The sequence below is a fragment of the Mixophyes fleayi genome, chromosome 1 (assembly GCF_038048845.1).
Source record: "Mixophyes fleayi isolate aMixFle1 chromosome 1, aMixFle1.hap1, whole genome shotgun sequence".
NCBI lineage: Eukaryota > Metazoa > Chordata > Amphibia > Anura > Limnodynastidae > Mixophyes > Mixophyes fleayi.
This window is the reverse complement of record NC_134402.1, coordinates 385,179,314-385,198,850: the sequence shown is the minus strand read 5'-3', so window position 1 is coordinate 385,198,850 and position 19,537 is coordinate 385,179,314. Positions and strand designations below refer to the sequence as shown.

Genomic DNA, 19,537 nt, shown 5'->3' with positions numbered 1-19,537 from the left:
ATATTCTTAGGTTAGCAATAAAATGCGAAATTCTCATGGGTAAAAGTGCATTATCAATGCTCATTCAAAATACGGCCATAGGTATTGTTAAAACAAAAACTACAAATTTTTTTTTTTTTCTTCATCCCCCGTGATTGCATGCAATGGAACAAAAAACAAAACAGTAAGTAACAGACATATTTAATGCTCCACAGATAAAACATGTGAAAAACACTCATTGGCTTGTTGAATGGTTGAGGGTACCATACCTTCACTTCTTAATCACGTAAGAATCTCACATTGTTTCAGGGCACTGTTACGTCTAAACATTACTTAGCAGCATGATGATTTTCTTTTACTTGTGCCCGTAGAAAATAAAATTTATAATAGTTTAATAAAACTGTAAGAAAAAGGACAAACTGTACAAGGTCTTTTTTTTTTTTGGTTTTTTTTTAAAGGAAAGATAGAAAAAGGGTCAGATAGTTAGTGCAAATGGATGAAAGCACCTAGTCAAGGGGAGACCTGTCCTCCAAATTGATGGATTTGGCCAAAACAAGAAAAGGGGGAAAAATTGGATTGCTCAGTGGTGGTTAGAAAGGCCTTCTTATCCTCCCTAAAGAGCCATAGAGCCCATACTTTTATACAAAGATATGTTCTATCATGAAGGCAGTATGTGATCTTTTCCATACATGCGACTTTCCAGATACGTTGTCAAACTGCATAAGGGATTGGGGAGTGGGTGCTTCTACTCATTTGTGAGATGCAATAGATGATTTGGCTGCTGCCAGGATGTGCACTACTAATTTTGTTGAGAGTGTAGATATATTTAGAGGGGGATAAGAAAGGTGAAACATCCACGGGTCTTTGGGAATTGAGCCCTCCATCATGGGGTTGAAAATCCTATGGATCTTGTCCCAAAACAAGGTTATCTTGGGGCAGGTCCACCAAATGTGGAGGAAGGTTCCCCTATGGCCGCAACACCTCCAGTAACGCAGGTCAACTGCTGGGAACTTTAATATTTAACTTATCAAGCATGTAATATCTATGGTACTTTATATGCAGTGTCTTTGATCGGTGTCGATATTCATGCGCGGAAAGTACTCTCTGATTTCTTACTGCGCCTCTTCTTCAGCTGGTGGGCCTAAATCCAATTCCCATTCCAATTCATGCCTACGGTGGGGAGCAGAGGTGTCGCCTAAATGCATGTTGTACAGTATTAAGATCATACCCTGACTAAGAGGGGTTTGTAGGCAAAGTGTCTTGAATGGGGTGGGTGTGCGAATAGCGTCTTGGGTTGGAATTGAGTTGGCAAAGTGTCGAACTTGATAGAATTCAAAAAGTCTTCAGTCCAGCGAAGGAAATTGTTGTGGAATGACTGCCATTGAAGCGAATTGTGAATTATGAGTAAGATGTGGTAAAGATGTGATACCTATAGTGGACCATCACTTGGAGAGTCTGAGGGACTGACCTGAGAGAAATTGGGGGTTATACCATATAGGTCTAATTGTGGAGATTGCGGTTGAAGCATGATGATTTTCATCTGTTCATTTCACTCATTCATAAAGGTTATAACGACAATTCCACATAGAATATGTATTGTTTTTCTTCTTTAAATGACAAGTAAAATACCTTTTTAAGCATGCGTCTGATCGTTTATCTTAGCTATCCTCCTATATAGCCCTGCACAGTGATTTAGGGGTTTTTTTTAAAAAAAAAAAAACGGTTTGTTTTTCTCCATAGGATTGTCCCTTTAATCCCACTTTCTAAAGAGTGGTTTTAAAAATGAATATTTCACCACCTTAACTGAACAGTGAGTTTACCTCCCCCTGGTAATCACTTTCCCCTCCATTCAGGTACAAGCATGAGAAATTAATATCTTTCATTTTGTAAACCACTACTTAAAACTTAAATTAGCGTTTAATTCAGTATGTTGACTCCAAGTTTCAAATGCATTGATGCTGAATTTGTGCAAGCAGCGCATTTACTTTTGGTAGCAAAGGCCATGGAAGAAGTAGCTGAAACTAAAGCTGTGCACCACTAGGCATACTGTCACATAGTGCTTGGGTCTGGTCTGCTTTGTGTGCCATAAATAGTCATCTTGTACACTTCGTAGCGACACCTGACATGTTTCTGTTTCATTGTCTCAATGTAAACTGCTCGAGCCTTCACACTATTCTAATTCCATTATATAAAGTTTATAGAGAGGAACTTCTCTGTAATGACTTATTGTGTCAGGTTAATCATTTCCTACTACTGCTATTTTTCTGTGGTTAGTCTTCCAGGAATTTCTCTTGGTTACCAAAGTGTTTGCATAGTAATTATGTTATCTGTGCAGAATTCAAGTTTCTAATTAATCCTGTTTTATTAATAGCAAATTTGGAGAACATTATCATTCAGTATCTAAGGCTGTGAATCACCTAGCAACTGCTGACTGCATTTTCTCTTTGGCTGAAGTGGCCAAACAAAGTGATTACTGCAGGTAATCAGTTTACTTTCTGTTTGTTCCCTACTACATAATACTACACACTCCTAATATACAATGCATGTTGCTAGATTTCATTTTGCTTAGTTTTAACTGCTGAAAAGCTCCAAGGGAACACCAATGAACAATGACACTGTATTGCAGGGCTGAAAGTTGTGATTTCACATAAACCCACGTATAGCATGTCTAGAAAATAATGCGCAATAACAACAAACCGAAAAACTGTTTTAAATATATTCATTAAAAAAAGTTTTTGTTTTTATCTGGCGTTTGTACAAGAGCGTGTTCATTTTATTCTTTTCAGGAAGGTGGTAACTGTAAAAGTTTGTTTCATTTCCAGGCCAACTGTGCATGACTCGGGAAGTCAAGTAATTATTAAAAATGGCCGCCATCCTGTGATTGATTTATTACTGGAAGAACAGAATCAGTATGTCCCAAATAGCACCAGCTTGTTAGTAAGTAATGAAAGTTGTTTTGTCCATCATGTAATCCTTATAGTAGAATACAAACTGTTCTAATTGTTATGCATGGTTCGATGGATTTCCAATATATTGACTTATCTGAGAGCTCCCATTTTTGGTAAACCTAACTAGGTTCTTATCGCTTTCTCCATTTTGTGTGTGTGTGTGTGTGTGTATCTACACCGACTAGTCACAATATTAAACCCACCTGCTACCAAAACAACTCTGACCCATCGAGACATGGACTCCACAAGGCCTCTATAGGTGTCCTGGCACCAAGCCATTAGCAGCAAATCCTTTGCGTCCTGTAAGTTGCGAGGTGGGGCCTCCATGGCTCTGAATTGTTTTTCCAACACACCCACAGATGCTGGATCAGTTTGAGATCTGAGAAATTTGGAGGCCAAGTCAACACCTTCAACTCTTTGTCATGTTCCTCAAACCATTCCTGAGCAATTTTTGCAATGTGGCAGGGCGCATTATCCTGCTGAAAGAGGCCACTGCCATCAGGATATACCGGTGCCATGGAGAGGTGTATGTGTTCCGCTCTATACTCAATGCGGCTGCAAGACATCTTCCTTTCTCGCCGCTCCTCGTCTGCCTCCCCTCTCTGCCTTGCCCTACACTGGCTCCCCATTCCTTACACAATCCTTTTCAAACTCCTGACCGTCACTTACAAGGCTCTCTCCCAGTCTACTGCTCCCTATATCCCTAACCTCCTCTCCATTCACACCCCTGCCCGCTCCCTGCGCTCGGCCAATGACCGTCGCCTCTCCTCCACTCTGATCACCTCTTCCCACTCCAGAATCCAAGATTTCTCCCGTGCTGCCCCCCTTCACTGGAACGACCTCCCTCGCTCCATTCGTCTTTCTCCCAATCTGTCCTCCTTCAAGAAGGCACTCAAAACTTACCTGTTCCTCAAGGCTTACCAACCTTCCACTTAACCTCTCCTCCGCCTGTTCTTCCCCTCTCTCCTCCCAGCCCCCCTGTTCTATCCCCACTTCAACTTGCTCCTTGTGTGCCTGAGTTCTGTCTACCCTTCCTTAGAATGTAAGCTCATTTGAGCAGGGCCCTCTTCCCTTTGTTCTCCATACCTGCTCTTCTGCTCCGTTTTTACTGCATTAGCCTGCCTGGAGTCTCTGAAGTTTTGGTATTTTTTGTTAACCGCTTGTAATGGTTCACCTTGTTTAGTCTACTGTTTGTGTTGTGTACGGCGCTGCGGAACTCTTGTGGTGCCTAATAAATAAAGGATAATAATAATAAGTAATATCCACATGAATGTCAGGACCCAAGCTTTCCTAGCAGAACATTGCCCAGATTATCACACAGCATTTGCTGACTTGTCTTCTTCCCATAGTGCAGTCTGGTGCTATCTCTTCCCCATGGAAACGATGCACACTCACTGGCTGTCCACATGATGTAAAAGAAAATGTGAATTCTCAGATCAGGCCACCTTCTTCCATTGCTCCATGGACCAGTTTTGGGGCACTTTCGGCGGTGGACAGGACACTGACTGGTCTGCAGCTGCTCAGCAAGCTGTGGTGCACTGTGTGTTCTTACACCTTTCTATCATAGCCAGAAATTTGTGCTACAGTCAGTAACTCTTCTGTGGAAGTAGACCAGCATTGGGTGTCCATGATCCAGTCACCAGTTCACCGGCTGTCCTTCCTTGGACCACTTTTGGTAGGTACTAACCACTGCATACCAGGAACACCCCACAAGACTTGACGTTTTGGAGATGCTCTGATCCAGCAGTTTAGCCATCATAATTTGGCACTTGTAAAAGTTGCTCAGATCTGTACACTTGCCCATTTTTCCTGCTTTCAACACATCCTGTCCACTTGCTGCCTAATATATCCCATCCCTTGACATGTACCATTGTAACAAGATAATCAATGTTATTCACTTCACATGTCAGTGGTTTTAATGTTGTGGATGATCGGTGTACATATAACAGTTCAGCCAAGTTTGTGAAACCACACTAGATAACCAGCGCTCCAAAAGTAGCCAAAAATATTTTTTTTTAAAAGGCATAAAAAAGCAGCAGTAAATGTTAAAGTACTTCTCAGAGGACCATGTTATTGTGGCGCCCTGACAGCCGTTTTGGTGCTAACTGTGGCACCTTTTTCAAGGGCTGCCTTGTCAATGCAAAACACACAAATTGGAACATTAAATACAGCAAATGGTGTCAACCCGCATCATAAGCCAACCCCCTTCATTACGATGCCTGTCCGAAAACACATGAAGCATATCGAAGCAGTGCCACTAACAACGACAAGATCAGGAGTAACGAAAAATCATCACCTTGCAACCAGGCGTGGTAACTTGTAAAATGTTACCCTGTTACTAGGGTCTGCCTCTAAAGTATAAGCATCTGGTTTGTAGGCGACGTCTTTTCGTTGCTTACGGTGTGTGTGTGTGCGTGCGTGCGCGTGCGTGCGTGCAGTGGTCAAAGTGGAAATTTATAAGTGGCGGTATGGAAAATTTAAGTGATAGGAATTTGTTAGTTGTACAATGAATGAATGCCAAACTGCAGTACATGTAAGCAAGACACAGCATTCGTGTCATTGAACATGTTCTACTGCCCACCCTTTCCAGTAAAAACATAAATGCTTTTCTCATCAATGAACTTGGTCTTGCATTGACATTTTCCAGACATAACAAACACATTATACTTTCAGTTTACTAAATGTCAAATTAATAATATGTTTTAAAACCTAAGCTTTGATGGTGTGTTCTGCTATCTTAATCAAGAAGTCTGTATCAGATGGATATATTCAGCAACCATAGGTTTTATTTAAAACAGACTGTGGTAAATGCATTATCTAACATAATAGGTTTACTTTGCCTTTGTCTGTAGAGTGCAAACTTGCCATTTATGTGTTTCTATTTCTATTTTAATGTAGGCTTCTTGTAGAAATCTGTTGCTATGGAGAAGATCAGCCTACATTTTAGTGCTTCGGTGGCACTTTTAGTAATGTTCACAAAGTACTTTTTTTTTTATTTTTTTTTATCTAATCTTGCTGTTACATTTTTGCAATTGTTAATATTCTAATCCAGTGTGATAGATAGATATATATATATATATATATATATATATATATATATATATATATATATATATATATATATATATATATATATATATATATGGTATACTGACCAGGTAATGCAATGTCTAATCAGCCAATTGTGTTGAAGACCACAAATGACCACAACAGTGGTATGCAGAAGAGCATCTCTGAAAGCACATCACGCAGAATTTTGAAGTGGATGGGCTACAGCAGCAGAAGACCACTCCGGGTTCCACTCATGTCGGCTAAGAGTAGGAAATAGGAATCTAAGGCTATAGTGGGTACAGGCTCAACAAAACTTAGACAGTTGAAGATTGAAAAAATATTGCCTGGTCTGACAAATATATATTTCTGTTGTGACATGTAGCTGGTAAGGTCAGCATTTGGCATAAATTATATGAATCCAAGTATCCATCCTGCCTTGTGTCAACGGTGCAGACTTGGGTGATGTAATGGTATGGGAAATGTTTCCTTGGCATACTTTAGGCCCCTTAATACCAATTGAGTACCATTTAAATGTTACAGCGTCCTTCAGTATTGTTGCTGACCATGTGCATCCCTTTATGATACAGTCTACCCATCTTCTAATGATTACTGCCAGCTGCATAGTGGGCCATGTCACAAGACACACATCATCTCAAGCTGGTTCCACAAACTAGACAATGAGTTCAGTGTAGTCCAATTGTCTCCACTGTCACCAGATCTCAACCCAATAGAGCACCTTTGGGATGTGATGGAATGGGAGATTCGCAGCATGAATGTGCAGCCAACAAATCTGCAGCAACTATGTCATGCTATCATGCCAACGTTCATCAGATTCTTTTAATGAATATTTTCAGCACCGTATTGAATTCATGACACAAAGAATTCAGGCTCTTCTGGGGGTAAAGGGGGTACTAACCAGTACTAAAAAGGTGTACCAAATAAATTAACTACCAAAAAATATACTATGCCTTTCACGACAGAAGGATATATTTTATGTAACACCCTCTTACTCCAGCTAAGGGGTGTATCACTAATATGGATGTGGATGTAATGACCACCAGGGGTGACTTGGGGAACTCCTGTTATCATACATTTCACACAACTCTCACACGATAAGATTCTTATAGAAAAATATTTATTTTGAAAAATATATTTAAACAAGATGTACAATTAGTAAATAAATAGTAATTAAAATCACAAACACTTTAATAAATTTAAGTATTTATATAGATATATATAAATACTTAAATTCTCATTATAGATATATTTACAGTGGTAAAAAGACCCGAAACAAGCATTACATCACTGGGGGCCGGGTCAAAATGACGCAAATCACGAAGCCCCGCCCCCTCCGCCCATACATGCCGGCTCTAATTTGGCGATTCTCCCGCAACTGCCTACTTCACTGAAAAGTGGACAGATGCGGGAGAATCGCCAGCTCTCCCGGGATACGGGGAGACCTACCCGAAATTCGGGAGTCTACATGGCATGTATGATGTATTGTTAACTTTTTAAAATGTGGGGATATTTGGTATTTATCGTGCGCATAGGTCATTGTAAGGGAATTTTCCCTTTTAGACCAGCAATGCTGTTTAATATATGGAGAAAGGCTGTCAGTCATTTCTAGCTCTGCACATTGGTTCCTTTTTGCAGGGCAGTTTGATTTAAATATTTTTCCAGAACAGGTCATATCCATGTTCAGTGTTTAGTACTTCATATGATATTTTGAAGCGTATGTATATACAAATGTTTTGTTGAAAGGCAAGGTTGAAATACCCCCTGTGATAAACCTGCTGTCCATACTTTAATAAAGTAAACCATCTTTATAAATACTGCATAGTTTTCCTTTAGCATTGTGTGATGATAACTCCTGTATTGGGATCAAGTTGTGCCTATGCCACACAGGATTATTTTTCCAGCCACAGCTGACAATTTATGCAACAAACTATAATGACAGCTTATAACATGTAATCTTTATTTGGAACAACATCAGTGAATGGCCTGAAGCTAGTGGTGTAAACTGCACTCAGCTATACTGGTTTGGAAGTGTGAAAGTAGCCAGTTTTATCTCACATTAATCATATATAACATTCCTGTACCGTTATTGTGTTGTGAATAGGCAGACATCATTTCTTTAACTTAACGGGTAGTTTCCATGCTCCATACCTTCAGTGTGCGCCTATTGGATTGTACCAGGAACCAAAATAATTGAAATGATGCATATTCCATTATTCTTATTTGATTTAACTGTCCTTATAATAGTCAAAAGGGCTCTACAGAGTATTGGCAGTTACAAATAAGGCACATTTTCTAAATGAACAAAATAACTTTAAACCCACCCTCAGGTGTGTCAAATCTGAAACATATTTTCATAGTGTGATACACAAGTACAGTATGTGTATTATGGTGAGAAATGTTTCACATGGTAAAAAAATGAAATACCGCAATGAGCAATATGAAAGAATGGGTAAGAGATTACATATTTTAGTGTGTCATGAATTTAATTACATAATTTAAAGGTCAATTCCTCCCAAACCTAAAAACATAATCTTACCTGCGCTCAGGTGATATCTGTAATTCGTACGTCTTCCAGGCCTGCATTGGTCCAGCATCCTGATACCCTGTACTTGATTCAAACAGGCAGAATTAGTTACCATGTCCCTGCTCTTGTAACCTCCCATTCATACGAATGGTAGGTTCACTTGGGAGGGTTATTTGCTGTTTGTTTGATAAAGGTCTACCAGATCAGGAAAGTGCTGGACAATTACATTCAACTGCATTAAGTACATCCTCATAAATGTATTGATATTTTTATTTTTTTATACTTTTTTATTTTTTTTCTGTTTTTCCATTAATGATTATATTAACTGGTGTTAATATATTTAATAATTATATTTTTAGTTTGTGCATTCTAATGGGACTTTATATATACATATGCATTGTGCGTATCTTGTAGTGTGTTGTCTGTTTGCATACGACAAGAGCCATATAGACACTGGTATATAGTGCACCTATATCTGTATTCAACTAGAAACGTTACTTGTGATCCTCTTGTTGTTGAATATGGGCATACCTGCATGCAATTTCTGCCCAATTTAAAATAAAATAAAAAACACTTGTTGCGTTCCATGATGAATCTGGCCCTAAATGTCTCTCTCTGTCTTCGTGTGTTTGCATGCCTGTGGTAGGAAAATTAGATTGTAAGCTCTACTGGTGCACATACTGATCTACATGATCAATAATGCCATCTAAGATGGCACTATATAAATAAACTATGATAACTATTAATAATTATTATATTTCTACCAGTATGTCCCTCAATGCTGCAAACTCATAGATAAACATTTAGTGATGTGAGGAGGTAACTCATCAATAAACAACAATAACAGTGAGCTATTGCTTGCAAGTTGGTTTGCTCCAAAAGTGTCTGTGTGTTAGAGATATCTTTCTACTGGCTAGAACTTAACTTGTGGCTTTTCCCATTTTTTTGCAGGCAGACTCGGAAAGAGTTATGATTATCACTGGGCCTAACATGGGTGGGAAGAGCTCGTATATCAAGCAGGTAGCCCTCATCACAATCATGGCACAGATGGGATCTTATGTTCCTGCAGAAGAAGTCACTATTGGTGTTGTGGATGGAATTTTTACAAGGTACAGTAAAAGCTGAACTCAGTGCAAGATTCTAAAAAGAACTAAATGCAAAATGAAATGACCATTATTTTTCCTATTTAGAAACTCGCCAATGTTACTTAGTTGTTTCCAACCCATTTTTTGTAGACTTTAACCTAGGTAAAACCTAAGAGTACATATTCTGAATAATATAGTTAAGTCAGACAGATGACAAGATGGGGGTGCGTCAGAGTGTAAACAGTGTTGGCCAGCAAACCCGAGAGCACATAGTGTATCTGACAAAACATTGCACTTTGGCACTGTAGTTGGTCGTTTTAGGAAAAAACATCCTTGGGATCCACTTAGTTTTAATAGCTAAAGAATTAATATGCATAGATATAGTATCACAAATAATAAAGCCTATTTTGTTGGAAAATGGAGATATTGAATAATAAAATTCTATAGAAGCTATCCATATAAGTTCTAAAATATAGATTCCTACCAAAAATATTGGAACAGGTTTGTAAACATTTCCTATTATAATAATAAAAATTTATCCTTTCTCACAAATAAGATTAACTGCAACATACAGCTTTTAGTAACCAAATGTTCTAGGAGCGTTTCAGCCATGAGACGTGGTAAGACGGCATGTAGAGGGTAGCCGGGGACCAACTTTAATCTCAGGGGAAATAAAGCCATTACATTGCCTTTAACCAGCTATGATCTGCCTACTACATCAGTGTATTATGAATGTACCAGTCAGTGCTGCAGGAGAGGTGCTGTGGAGGTGTTTATCATTCGAGAAGCTAAAACTACAAATACAAGTTTATCATGTTGGCCCATCCTGGTTAATTTTAATATGCAAGATAGCGTTCAGCTTTAGTATTTGTCTGAAAACAACAATATAACTGCTTCCAGGAAGAGAGGAAATTTGGGTTCTGGTGCTGCCTGCATTGTGCAACCAATAGATAGCTTTTCAGCTGCCCCCTTCCCCCCCCCCCCCCACACACACACTGCACATCTCTAGGGGGATTGCTTCCATGGGCCCCGTCTGCACTGATAATAATCCACCACTACCGAGCATGCAAGGCAGGCCCAAACTTGCCCTTGTAAACCAGCACTGGATGCTGGAACCTTAATACGTGTATATGTATGTATGTATAAGAGTGCTACCTAGCAAACTCAGAACTTTATGGACTAAAACGAGAGTATGTAGTTAGTTTAGACTGGTGTACTTTGAATAAAAGTTATTCATATTCAAGTTTAACTAAAATAATTTTCCAGTCAATTGAAATTGTTGGTGCAACCACCCTATTCTGTGAAATATATAAAAAAAAATTATAAAGTAAATCCTGTTGATAAAAAAGTAATAATATAAAAAAATTTGTATCAAGACCCACAATACCCTAACTCATCAGTATGTTTTGAGATTTACTGAAAGAGATTAATATTGCTTTTTTATTGAAGGTGTTCCAAAAAACAAAAATGGTGCACATGGATGCAGAACCTCATTGAAATAATAAACACGTGATTGTTTTTACCTTAGCACTCTCTCTGACTGTGTCTAGTACAAGCTATACGAGACATACTCTATAAGGACAAAAGTATATGGCCACACCTGTTAATTAGTGAATTGAGGTGTTTCAATTAGACCCGTTGCCAGAGGTATATAAGATCAAGCACCTAGCCATGCAGTCTCTATTTGCAAACATTTGTGGTACTGTGATAGGATGCCACCTTTTGCAATAAGACGGTTCGTGAAATTTCATCCCTGCTGAATATTCCACGGTCAACTGTATTATGATATTATTAGAAAGTGGAAGAGTTTAGGAACAACAGCTACAAAGCTGAAGACCACATAAAATCACAGAGCAGGGTCCACGACTGCTATGGCGCATGGTGTGTAAGAGTCACAAACGCTCTGCTGATTCCATAGCTGAAGAGTTCCGAACTTCCACTGACAATGTAAGCACAAAATCTGTGCTGCCGGAGCTTAATGGAATGGGTTTCCATGGTTGAACAGCTGCATGCACGCCTCACGTCACCAAGACCAATGCCAAGCGTCTGATGGAGGGGTGTAAAACACACAGACACTGCACTGTGCAGTAGTCGAAATGTATTCTGTGGAGTGGCGAATCACGCTTCTCTGTTTAGCAGGCAAATTGACGAGTCTGGGTTTGGCGAATGCCAGGAGAACGTTACCTGCCTGACTGCATTATGCCAACTCTGAAGTTTGGTGGAAGAGGTATGGGCCTGTTTTTCAAAGTTTGGGCTAGGCCCATTGTCTCCAGTAAAGGGCAACCTTAATACTTCAGTATACCAAGTCATTTTGGACAATGCTATGCTTCCAACTTTGTGGCAACAGTTTAGGGAAGGACCTTTTCTATTCCAAAATGACTGTGCACAAAGCAAGGACTACAAAGACATGGTTTGATGAGTTCGGTGTGGAAGAAATTGACTGTCCCGCACACTGCCTTGACCTCAAGCCCATCGAACACCTTTGGGATGGACTGGAACGGAGATTGTGAGCCAGGCCTTCTTGTCCAACATCAGTGCCTGACCTCATAAATGCTGTACAAAATGTATGGGCACATCCTTCCAAGAAGAGTGGAATCTGTTATAGCTGCAAAAGTTGGACCAACTCCATATTAAAGTATATGTATTTAAATGCAATGTCATAACAATCCCTGTTGGTGTAATGGTCAAGCGTCCGAATACTTTTGTCCATATAGTGTATATACGATATGGAAACACAGAAATCATTGGAATAAATAGAGGGAACTTGCTTTATACAAGAATTAATCACCAAGAACTTTGAGACAAAGTTCAACATACTGATGATTTATTTACCATATTTTTAACCAGTAAAGCTATATTTTTATGATACTCCCGTGTTGCACTATTCTGCACTCCTGTGACAATATCATATATCTGAGGAAAAGTTTATAGAAAAGAAAAGGATGATACTTATTATAATCAGTATTATTGTAGATTTGTAAGGCGCTTCAGTATTCCGCAACGCTGTACAGTAGGAGAAACAGGACAAACATGGTAATCAAAATAAACATAGACATGAAAACAAAGGATATGAAGTGCCCTGCTCATTAGAGAGCTTACATTCTAAGCAGAAGAGAGCACAGATGAAATGAGGAGCAAATGTGGTTCAGAGTGGAGATTGGGACAGTGTGAGGGTGCATTGTAGTGTGTGTATTATTGTCAGGGATAAGATAAGTTCTTAAAAAAATAAATAAGGGGGAGTGTGGAAGGGGTGAGGGGGAATGCTAGGTAGCAGGATGTTGCAGTAGTCAAGACTGGAGATGATGAGAGAATGGATGGCATTTTGGGTAAGAAAAGGATGTATTCTGGCAATATTTTTAAGGTGGAGTCGACAGGACTGAAAGAAAGTCTGTATGTGAGGAATAAAACAGGCTTGGGAGACTGAGGAAATTGTGGTATTATTGATGGTGAGGGAGGTCTGAGGGAAAGTGGGGACTCTGGGAGCAGGGAAGATGTTGAGGGAAGTTCTGTTTTGAAGATGTTGAGGTTTAGGGAAGCCTACCATCCATTTTGTAGAATGCACTACATAAATGAAAGCTAGAATCTCATTGGTTGCTATAGGCAACATCTCCAGTTTTTCAAACCCGCAGTTTAGTAAATATACCCCTTTAGACTTTGCAGTAAGTAGATTATCATCACTTTTGTGAGACCAGTTTCAGTGGAATGTTGCGAGTGGAATCCTGATTGCAGAGAGTTGAAAATGAAAGTGAGACAGGCAGTTGTATACCAATCACTTACATAGATTAAAGGCAAAGGGTAGGAGAGCAATAGGGCGGAAGTTGGAAAGAGTGGCTGGACTGAGTGATGGTTTCTTTAAAATCGGTGAGAGGAGCGCATATTTTAATTTTGGACATTCACCTCCCTAAAAGTGCATGTGGAGGTTTTTCATATGAGGATTGTAATGAAATTTTGTGCCTTTGCGTTTTTAGGTCTGGACTTTGTAATCTTACTGTTTTAGTGCTCTTATTGTTTCTGAAGCCTTTATCTAGTGCTATTTGTGGCATAACCTATTGATTATTTTTGTTTGGTGTTGTAGTATTATTATTATTATCACTATTATTTGATTTATTTTACTTTGTTTTTTGAGGATTTTTTTTTGCATTTTCTGTTATTCTGTATTTTATTAAAATAAAATATCCTGTACTAGAGACAATCCCTTTTATATTTCTGAATTATTATGTATTTAAGTTTAAAGTAAGGGCTATAATAATCTACACAGTGCTTTTTTCTTTTGATGATCTTGGATATTAAAGATTCAGAGCGCGTTTGTTTGGCAATTGAAAGGGTAATGCAGTAAGATGGGCCATGGTTGGGGTTTGGATCGTCAAATTGTATGTTATAGCTGGAGCTGCATTGTCTAGCACTGTAGGGAGTGTTTTGTTATAGAAAGAGGCAGTGTGATTAGGGCTGGACAATGCAGTCATAAGAAAAAGTATTTGTTTTAGTGAAAATGAGAAGTGGATTAGGTTAAGAGTACCTAGGTGTCGCTGTGTACATGTGGGTTTGGGTGCAGTGGGGAGGCTAAAGAAAAAGCGGTTGTGGTCGGGGAGTGGGAAGGCTAAGTTGGAGAAACTAGAGATGGAGAAGTCAAGATCAAGGGAGTATGTATCACAGTGTGTGGGAGATGAGGTCCACTGTGAGAGACCAAAGGAAGTAAGTGAAAGAACTTTAGTGGCAGAAGAGACAGTTGGATTATCCATGGGAATGATGAAACCATCTAATAAGAGAGGAGGCAGGTCAAAAGAATGCAATAAGTGAGCCATGTCGCAAAGTGGTCAAGGAATTGGGAAACTGGACCCGTGGGGCGATAAATGACAGCAACACGAAGATGGAGAGGATAAAATAGTGTGGATTTCAAAGAAAGAGAAGAAGAGGGAGTGTTTAGAGGGTTTGACATGGAAGGTGCAACTTGGAAGAAGTAGAATGCCTGCTCCACCACCTTGTTTGTTTCCAGGTCTAGGGGTATGGCTGAGGAAGAGTCCCCCATAGGAGGGTGCTCCAGGAGATGTAGTGTCCGAGGAGGTGAGCCAAGTTTCTGTAATGACAAGAGGTTGAGGGACTTAGAAATGAGTAGATCATGAAGCAATGTAAGATTGTTACAAACAGATTTGGCGTTCCAGAGTGCACAGGAGAAGGGAAGAGAGGTTAGTGGAGATAGTTGGAAAAGGTTGGCGGGATTGGAAGTACGGGGTAGATGTAAAGTTTTTGGGTGGAGTGAGGAGCGTGAGCAGATATGGGGGTTTTTATGGGAACCAGGATTAGGTGCGCAGTAAGCAGCAGCCATGAGAAGGAGCAGGAAGAGAAAGAGGACATGCAAGGATGATTTGTGTATGTGATGTTTATTTCTGTTTATGTATGTAGGTTGGTGAGTGGTGGGTTCAAGAAACAAAGTTCATGTGTGCAGACCACCGAGGAGGGGAGCATTGAAGGGGAAATAATAATAGGGGAGGCAGAAAAAGGATGATGGAGAGAGAAGAGTTTGAAGAGAAGTGTGGTGAAAGTGAATAGAAGAAATAGATCGATGTGGATGAATGTGTATTAGCTAGGGTAGGTAGTGAAATAGTGGAAAAGAACAATTGAGCCAAATTGTGCAGGACAATGGTGGAGGTGAAGGATACTAAACCGCCCCAGGCTGGAGTTAATAGAATAGGCAGTTTCTGCAGCTCTGACACGACAAGGTCCAGGATACTGAGCGTTGTGTGCAGAGGGTCCAGCAGCCAAACAGCAATGGTAATAGCAAACACAATTGAGCTCAGTGGGCAGCTGAATAAATGATGAAACAGTAATGACAATTGAGATCAGTGGCTCCAGCAGCTGAACAGAGTTAGTCCAGTAGACCCTAAAACAGCCTTGTTTTTGGTGTGAAGTCAATCCTCCTCGTTGCTGTGACGTTTACCAGCAGTATTCAGAAATATCCGGTGATTTATATTTGTGAGAATAAGGAAAATTGGGAGTTTGGCTGCACATTAGCTCAGCTCTTTGCCTTACTCGAACTATGTCCTACTTACAGAAAAACCTGTATGTCCAATGTACAGTGTTTACATTTTGTGATAACTGTATACATTGATGGAAGAATCTTCTAAAAAAAAAAATGTAACTGCATGAGTATAGATAGTACAACGTTTTGCTATCCCTGAACAGACGCTTTTAACTTTAAGTATAGTAAGCTACATGTGTTGTTCAGTGTGAAATTTAATGTGCAGTGAAATAGAATTTGCTATAATAAGGAATATTAAAAACATGTGAAGTCTCATGTTATTAGTTCTGTGTATTGCTTGTACTAGATGTAGTTCTAACACTTTATTTTATATTTATCATGTTTATGTTGAACAGTTTGAGTATGCATAATAAACTGTTATTTAAAATGAGATATATTCTTTTATAAATATTTACATTTTCTTAATGGGATTTTTTAAACCACTTCCATTATTTGATTGCTTATATGCCCAGTAATTTTATTGTTTGCCTTATGGGAAATGAATGATTGAAGTTACAGTATGTATTGTCAGTTGCCCAGGTTTTTACAAGTCCCAGCAGTTTCATCTTATTTAAAGGTGATAACTTTCTCAATAACTTGCATATAATTGATATTTTTAACTACTTTTATGCTACCATATTATTATATGAATAGTTTATACCTTTAAAGAATAGAATGTGTTAAATGTCTTTTCTAGAATGTGCTCCAAATTAAATGCATTGTAAGTACAGATAAAATTGTTTATCTTACAAGATTTTGAAGGATTGATTTAATTGGACTTTAGACAACAAGCAGAAAACCTGCATGCCGGGACTAATTATTTTCTTCTTTTACAAAGGCGATTGTAAAGGTCATGCATTTGTTTTCTTTTAACGGTTAGCCATATTAGAAGCTGTTGTCCAATCAAGTGAAGTATATATTTATACCCCATGTTCACAATTTTTTTATATTATTTCTAAGGCCATGTTAGAAAGCTCCTAGCCTCAATGGACCTTTGTACTGTGACATGTGATGTATCAAAACTATTCTTCACCTTAATTTTGTTTTTACCATAATTATGTACTGAGCGTCTAAAATGTGTATTACCCATAAATATGTTAAAGGATATTTCCACCCAATGCTGTACATTTCCTAAAATAATCAGATACCAGGTGACTTCGGCAGGGGGGCATCTGCCCCCCGAGCCGGTCCCATAATGGGGTACCTTGTGCTGGGCCACCTGCATTTTTTTCCCTTTAAAATGTTCCTAATAGTCGAATTTTGCCCCCCCCCCCCCCCCGGATAAAATTTGCCAGCCCTCCCCTGCCAGGTGAATAATAATTTGGAACTGGGTTTTACTTACCATATTCCACCCAAGTAAAACCCAGCACCAAAAGACTACCTACCTGGGGTTTTCACTCAGTCCATCTGGTAAGTACCCCATCATGTTGCACTCGCCATCTGCTCTTCAGCTTACAGCTGCTGACCTTGTCCGGAAATCATTATCGGGCAACCGGGCAGTGATTATCAGCTGTTGAATTCATGTAGTTTATAAACACACAACACAAACCATGGTTATCAAAACCATGTTGTCTTAAGTGTCGTCTGTAATACATTTTTAAGTTCTTAAATGTCATCTTTATGCTTGGGAGTTTTTTCTGCACCAACATTATAGAGGATCATGTCTCGGGTGGTGTGTCCCCAAGATAAGCCCAAGAAACAGAAGAGATACATTCCACAAGCTGCCTCAATCACAACATATTCCTTTTTAACCAAGTTGTCCATTAACAAAACCTTCATCGACTTTCCATGTCCCTGGTTAGTCTTATTTCCACCAAACCATTGTTTGTTCACTCTTGGAGAACATTACATTAAAGCAGGTGTTGGTGTACAGTAGTTCTAGGTGGATAATTATAAAGCTGGTTTATTTTTGTCAAATCAGCTTATGCTTAACTGGTTTTAGCTTAGGCAGTTTATATGTATTGGTACATTTCCTTCCTCCCCATCCTGTAAATTAAACTATAATTAATATATTTTGAAAATACACTGCACAAGTACCTACCAACTAAAATGCTTCATCTGCAAAGAAAAAGTTACATTACATGAAACTTTGTATTTTTTCATGTAACTTAGAACTCCGCATGTGTAGTCACTAGAAATGTGCACTGTGCAGTTTAGTGATTTTATTTTCTTTACTTTAATGTGCATATTTGTATATCTTTGATACATGAGGTTATGTTTGCATTGTAATCCATGCTATCTTCTTTTCCTATACAATGCCCTCTGTATAAATTGGAATAGGGCATTCTGCCAAACAAAGCTGTAGCTAGTAACTGAAGAACATGCAGCTTTGTTTAAATGTCTTTTGAGTAGTTCATCAAATAAGTTTTTGTAAGAGGTGAAACATGATCATCTACATGCACAGTGTGCTATTTATTACGTTAGAAACAGGCAGGCTATTTAAATATATTACTTTTTTGTTTTTTTGAGTTAAGAATTGTTATCAAAGATTTAAATTTTTGGGTTAACTTATTCTTGAATTTAGAAGATTGCTTGTAGTTGCTTATTATGTATGTAGAAAACGTATTTATATTGGCTTGCAAGTTCGATTTCCGACCATGGCCTTATCTTTGTTGGAGTTTGTATGTTTTCCCCAGTTTCCTCCCACACTCCAAAAACACACTGGTATGTTAGTTGGCTGCTGACAAAATGAACCCTAATCTGTGTGTGTGTGTGTTAGGGATTTTAGTCTGTAAGCTTCACTAGGGCAAGGACTGATGTGAATGACAGATATTCATTGTACAGCGCTGCTGAATTGGTGGCGCTATATAAATAAATGGTGATGATGATTATGATACGAAAGGAAAGAGAACTTGTCCTAAACAGCATACAAACTTGGGTTTATACACACAGACTGATGGAAAAAATAAAAAAACGTGATCACACCTGGGTAGTCATGCATGGATTTGCTAACACTTGCTAATGTAGGATTTCAGATGGTAACACAATTTGATACAGGTCAGGAGGGACTGGTACTAGATGGTGCATAGAGGAGTAAAGGAGATGTCTTTGGCTATATGAAGATATTGGAGCTGATATGTAGGAACGTGCAGTTGAATAGATTACTATAAATAAAAGGAGAAATACTTTTTAGGTAATATGATGAATACTTAAGGGCCATAAGAACAGTTTAACTAAAGTGTTGACTGGGAGATATTTGGGAAGAGAGTTTGTATTGCACTGTATAGAAGAATAATGGGACGTGGGTAAACTAGAAAGGAGCAGATTGCCGTGATCAAATTGTGAGAGAGAAAACCGTGTTCTATGACCTCGTCCCAACAGCAACTGAGCCCCAATTATTTCTATGAGTAACCCATACCGATGTCGTCATAATACTGTATTATCTGCACCTCTCATAGACCCCATTCCCAGTTTTATGATATTTTACGGGATATACCCACTCTGTTGAACACTTTCCATTACACCCCAAATGTTCAAGCTATGACCGAAAACACACCCCTTCGTACAAATTTTCTAAATTCCCAAACTTTTTTTTTTTTTTTTTAGCTCCCCAGGCCATTCTACACTATTCCTTACCACAGTTTACACACAACTTTCATGTATTCTCTTTAAATACTCAAACAACTTATTATTGACCCCCAAACCAACATTGCTGGTTAACTGAATCGAATACCGCCACTAAGCACTTGGTTCTATTACAATCTGGCTGGATCATTATGCAATCTGTTAATTTAACCACATGTAGCAAACTCCAATTGTCCTATAGATTGTAAGTTTGCAAGCAGGGCCCCTTTAACTCTGTCTGTTTGTTAATATCTAGTCTCGTTTAGTTACTTGTTTCCATTTGTAAAGGTTCTAATAGGGACTATAGGGGAGATTCAATTCTAAAAATAAGCGTGCAATGTCTCTGGAATGG

The 19,537-nt window shown here is 38.8% G+C and overlaps 1 protein-coding gene across 1 annotated transcript in view; it reads left to right on the top strand.

The window, feature by feature from the left end:
• Positions 1-19,537, top strand: part of MSH3 (mutS homolog 3) — a 145,916-nt gene that overhangs the window by 103,645 nt on the left and 22,734 nt on the right. The window contains exons 18-20 of the mRNA XM_075180088.1: positions 2,351-2,458; positions 2,802-2,916; positions 9,472-9,629. Coding sequence (XP_075036189.1) covers positions 2,351-2,458; positions 2,802-2,916; positions 9,472-9,629 — 381 coding nt within the window. The remainder of the gene's footprint in view (positions 1-2,350; positions 2,459-2,801; positions 2,917-9,471; positions 9,630-19,537) is intronic.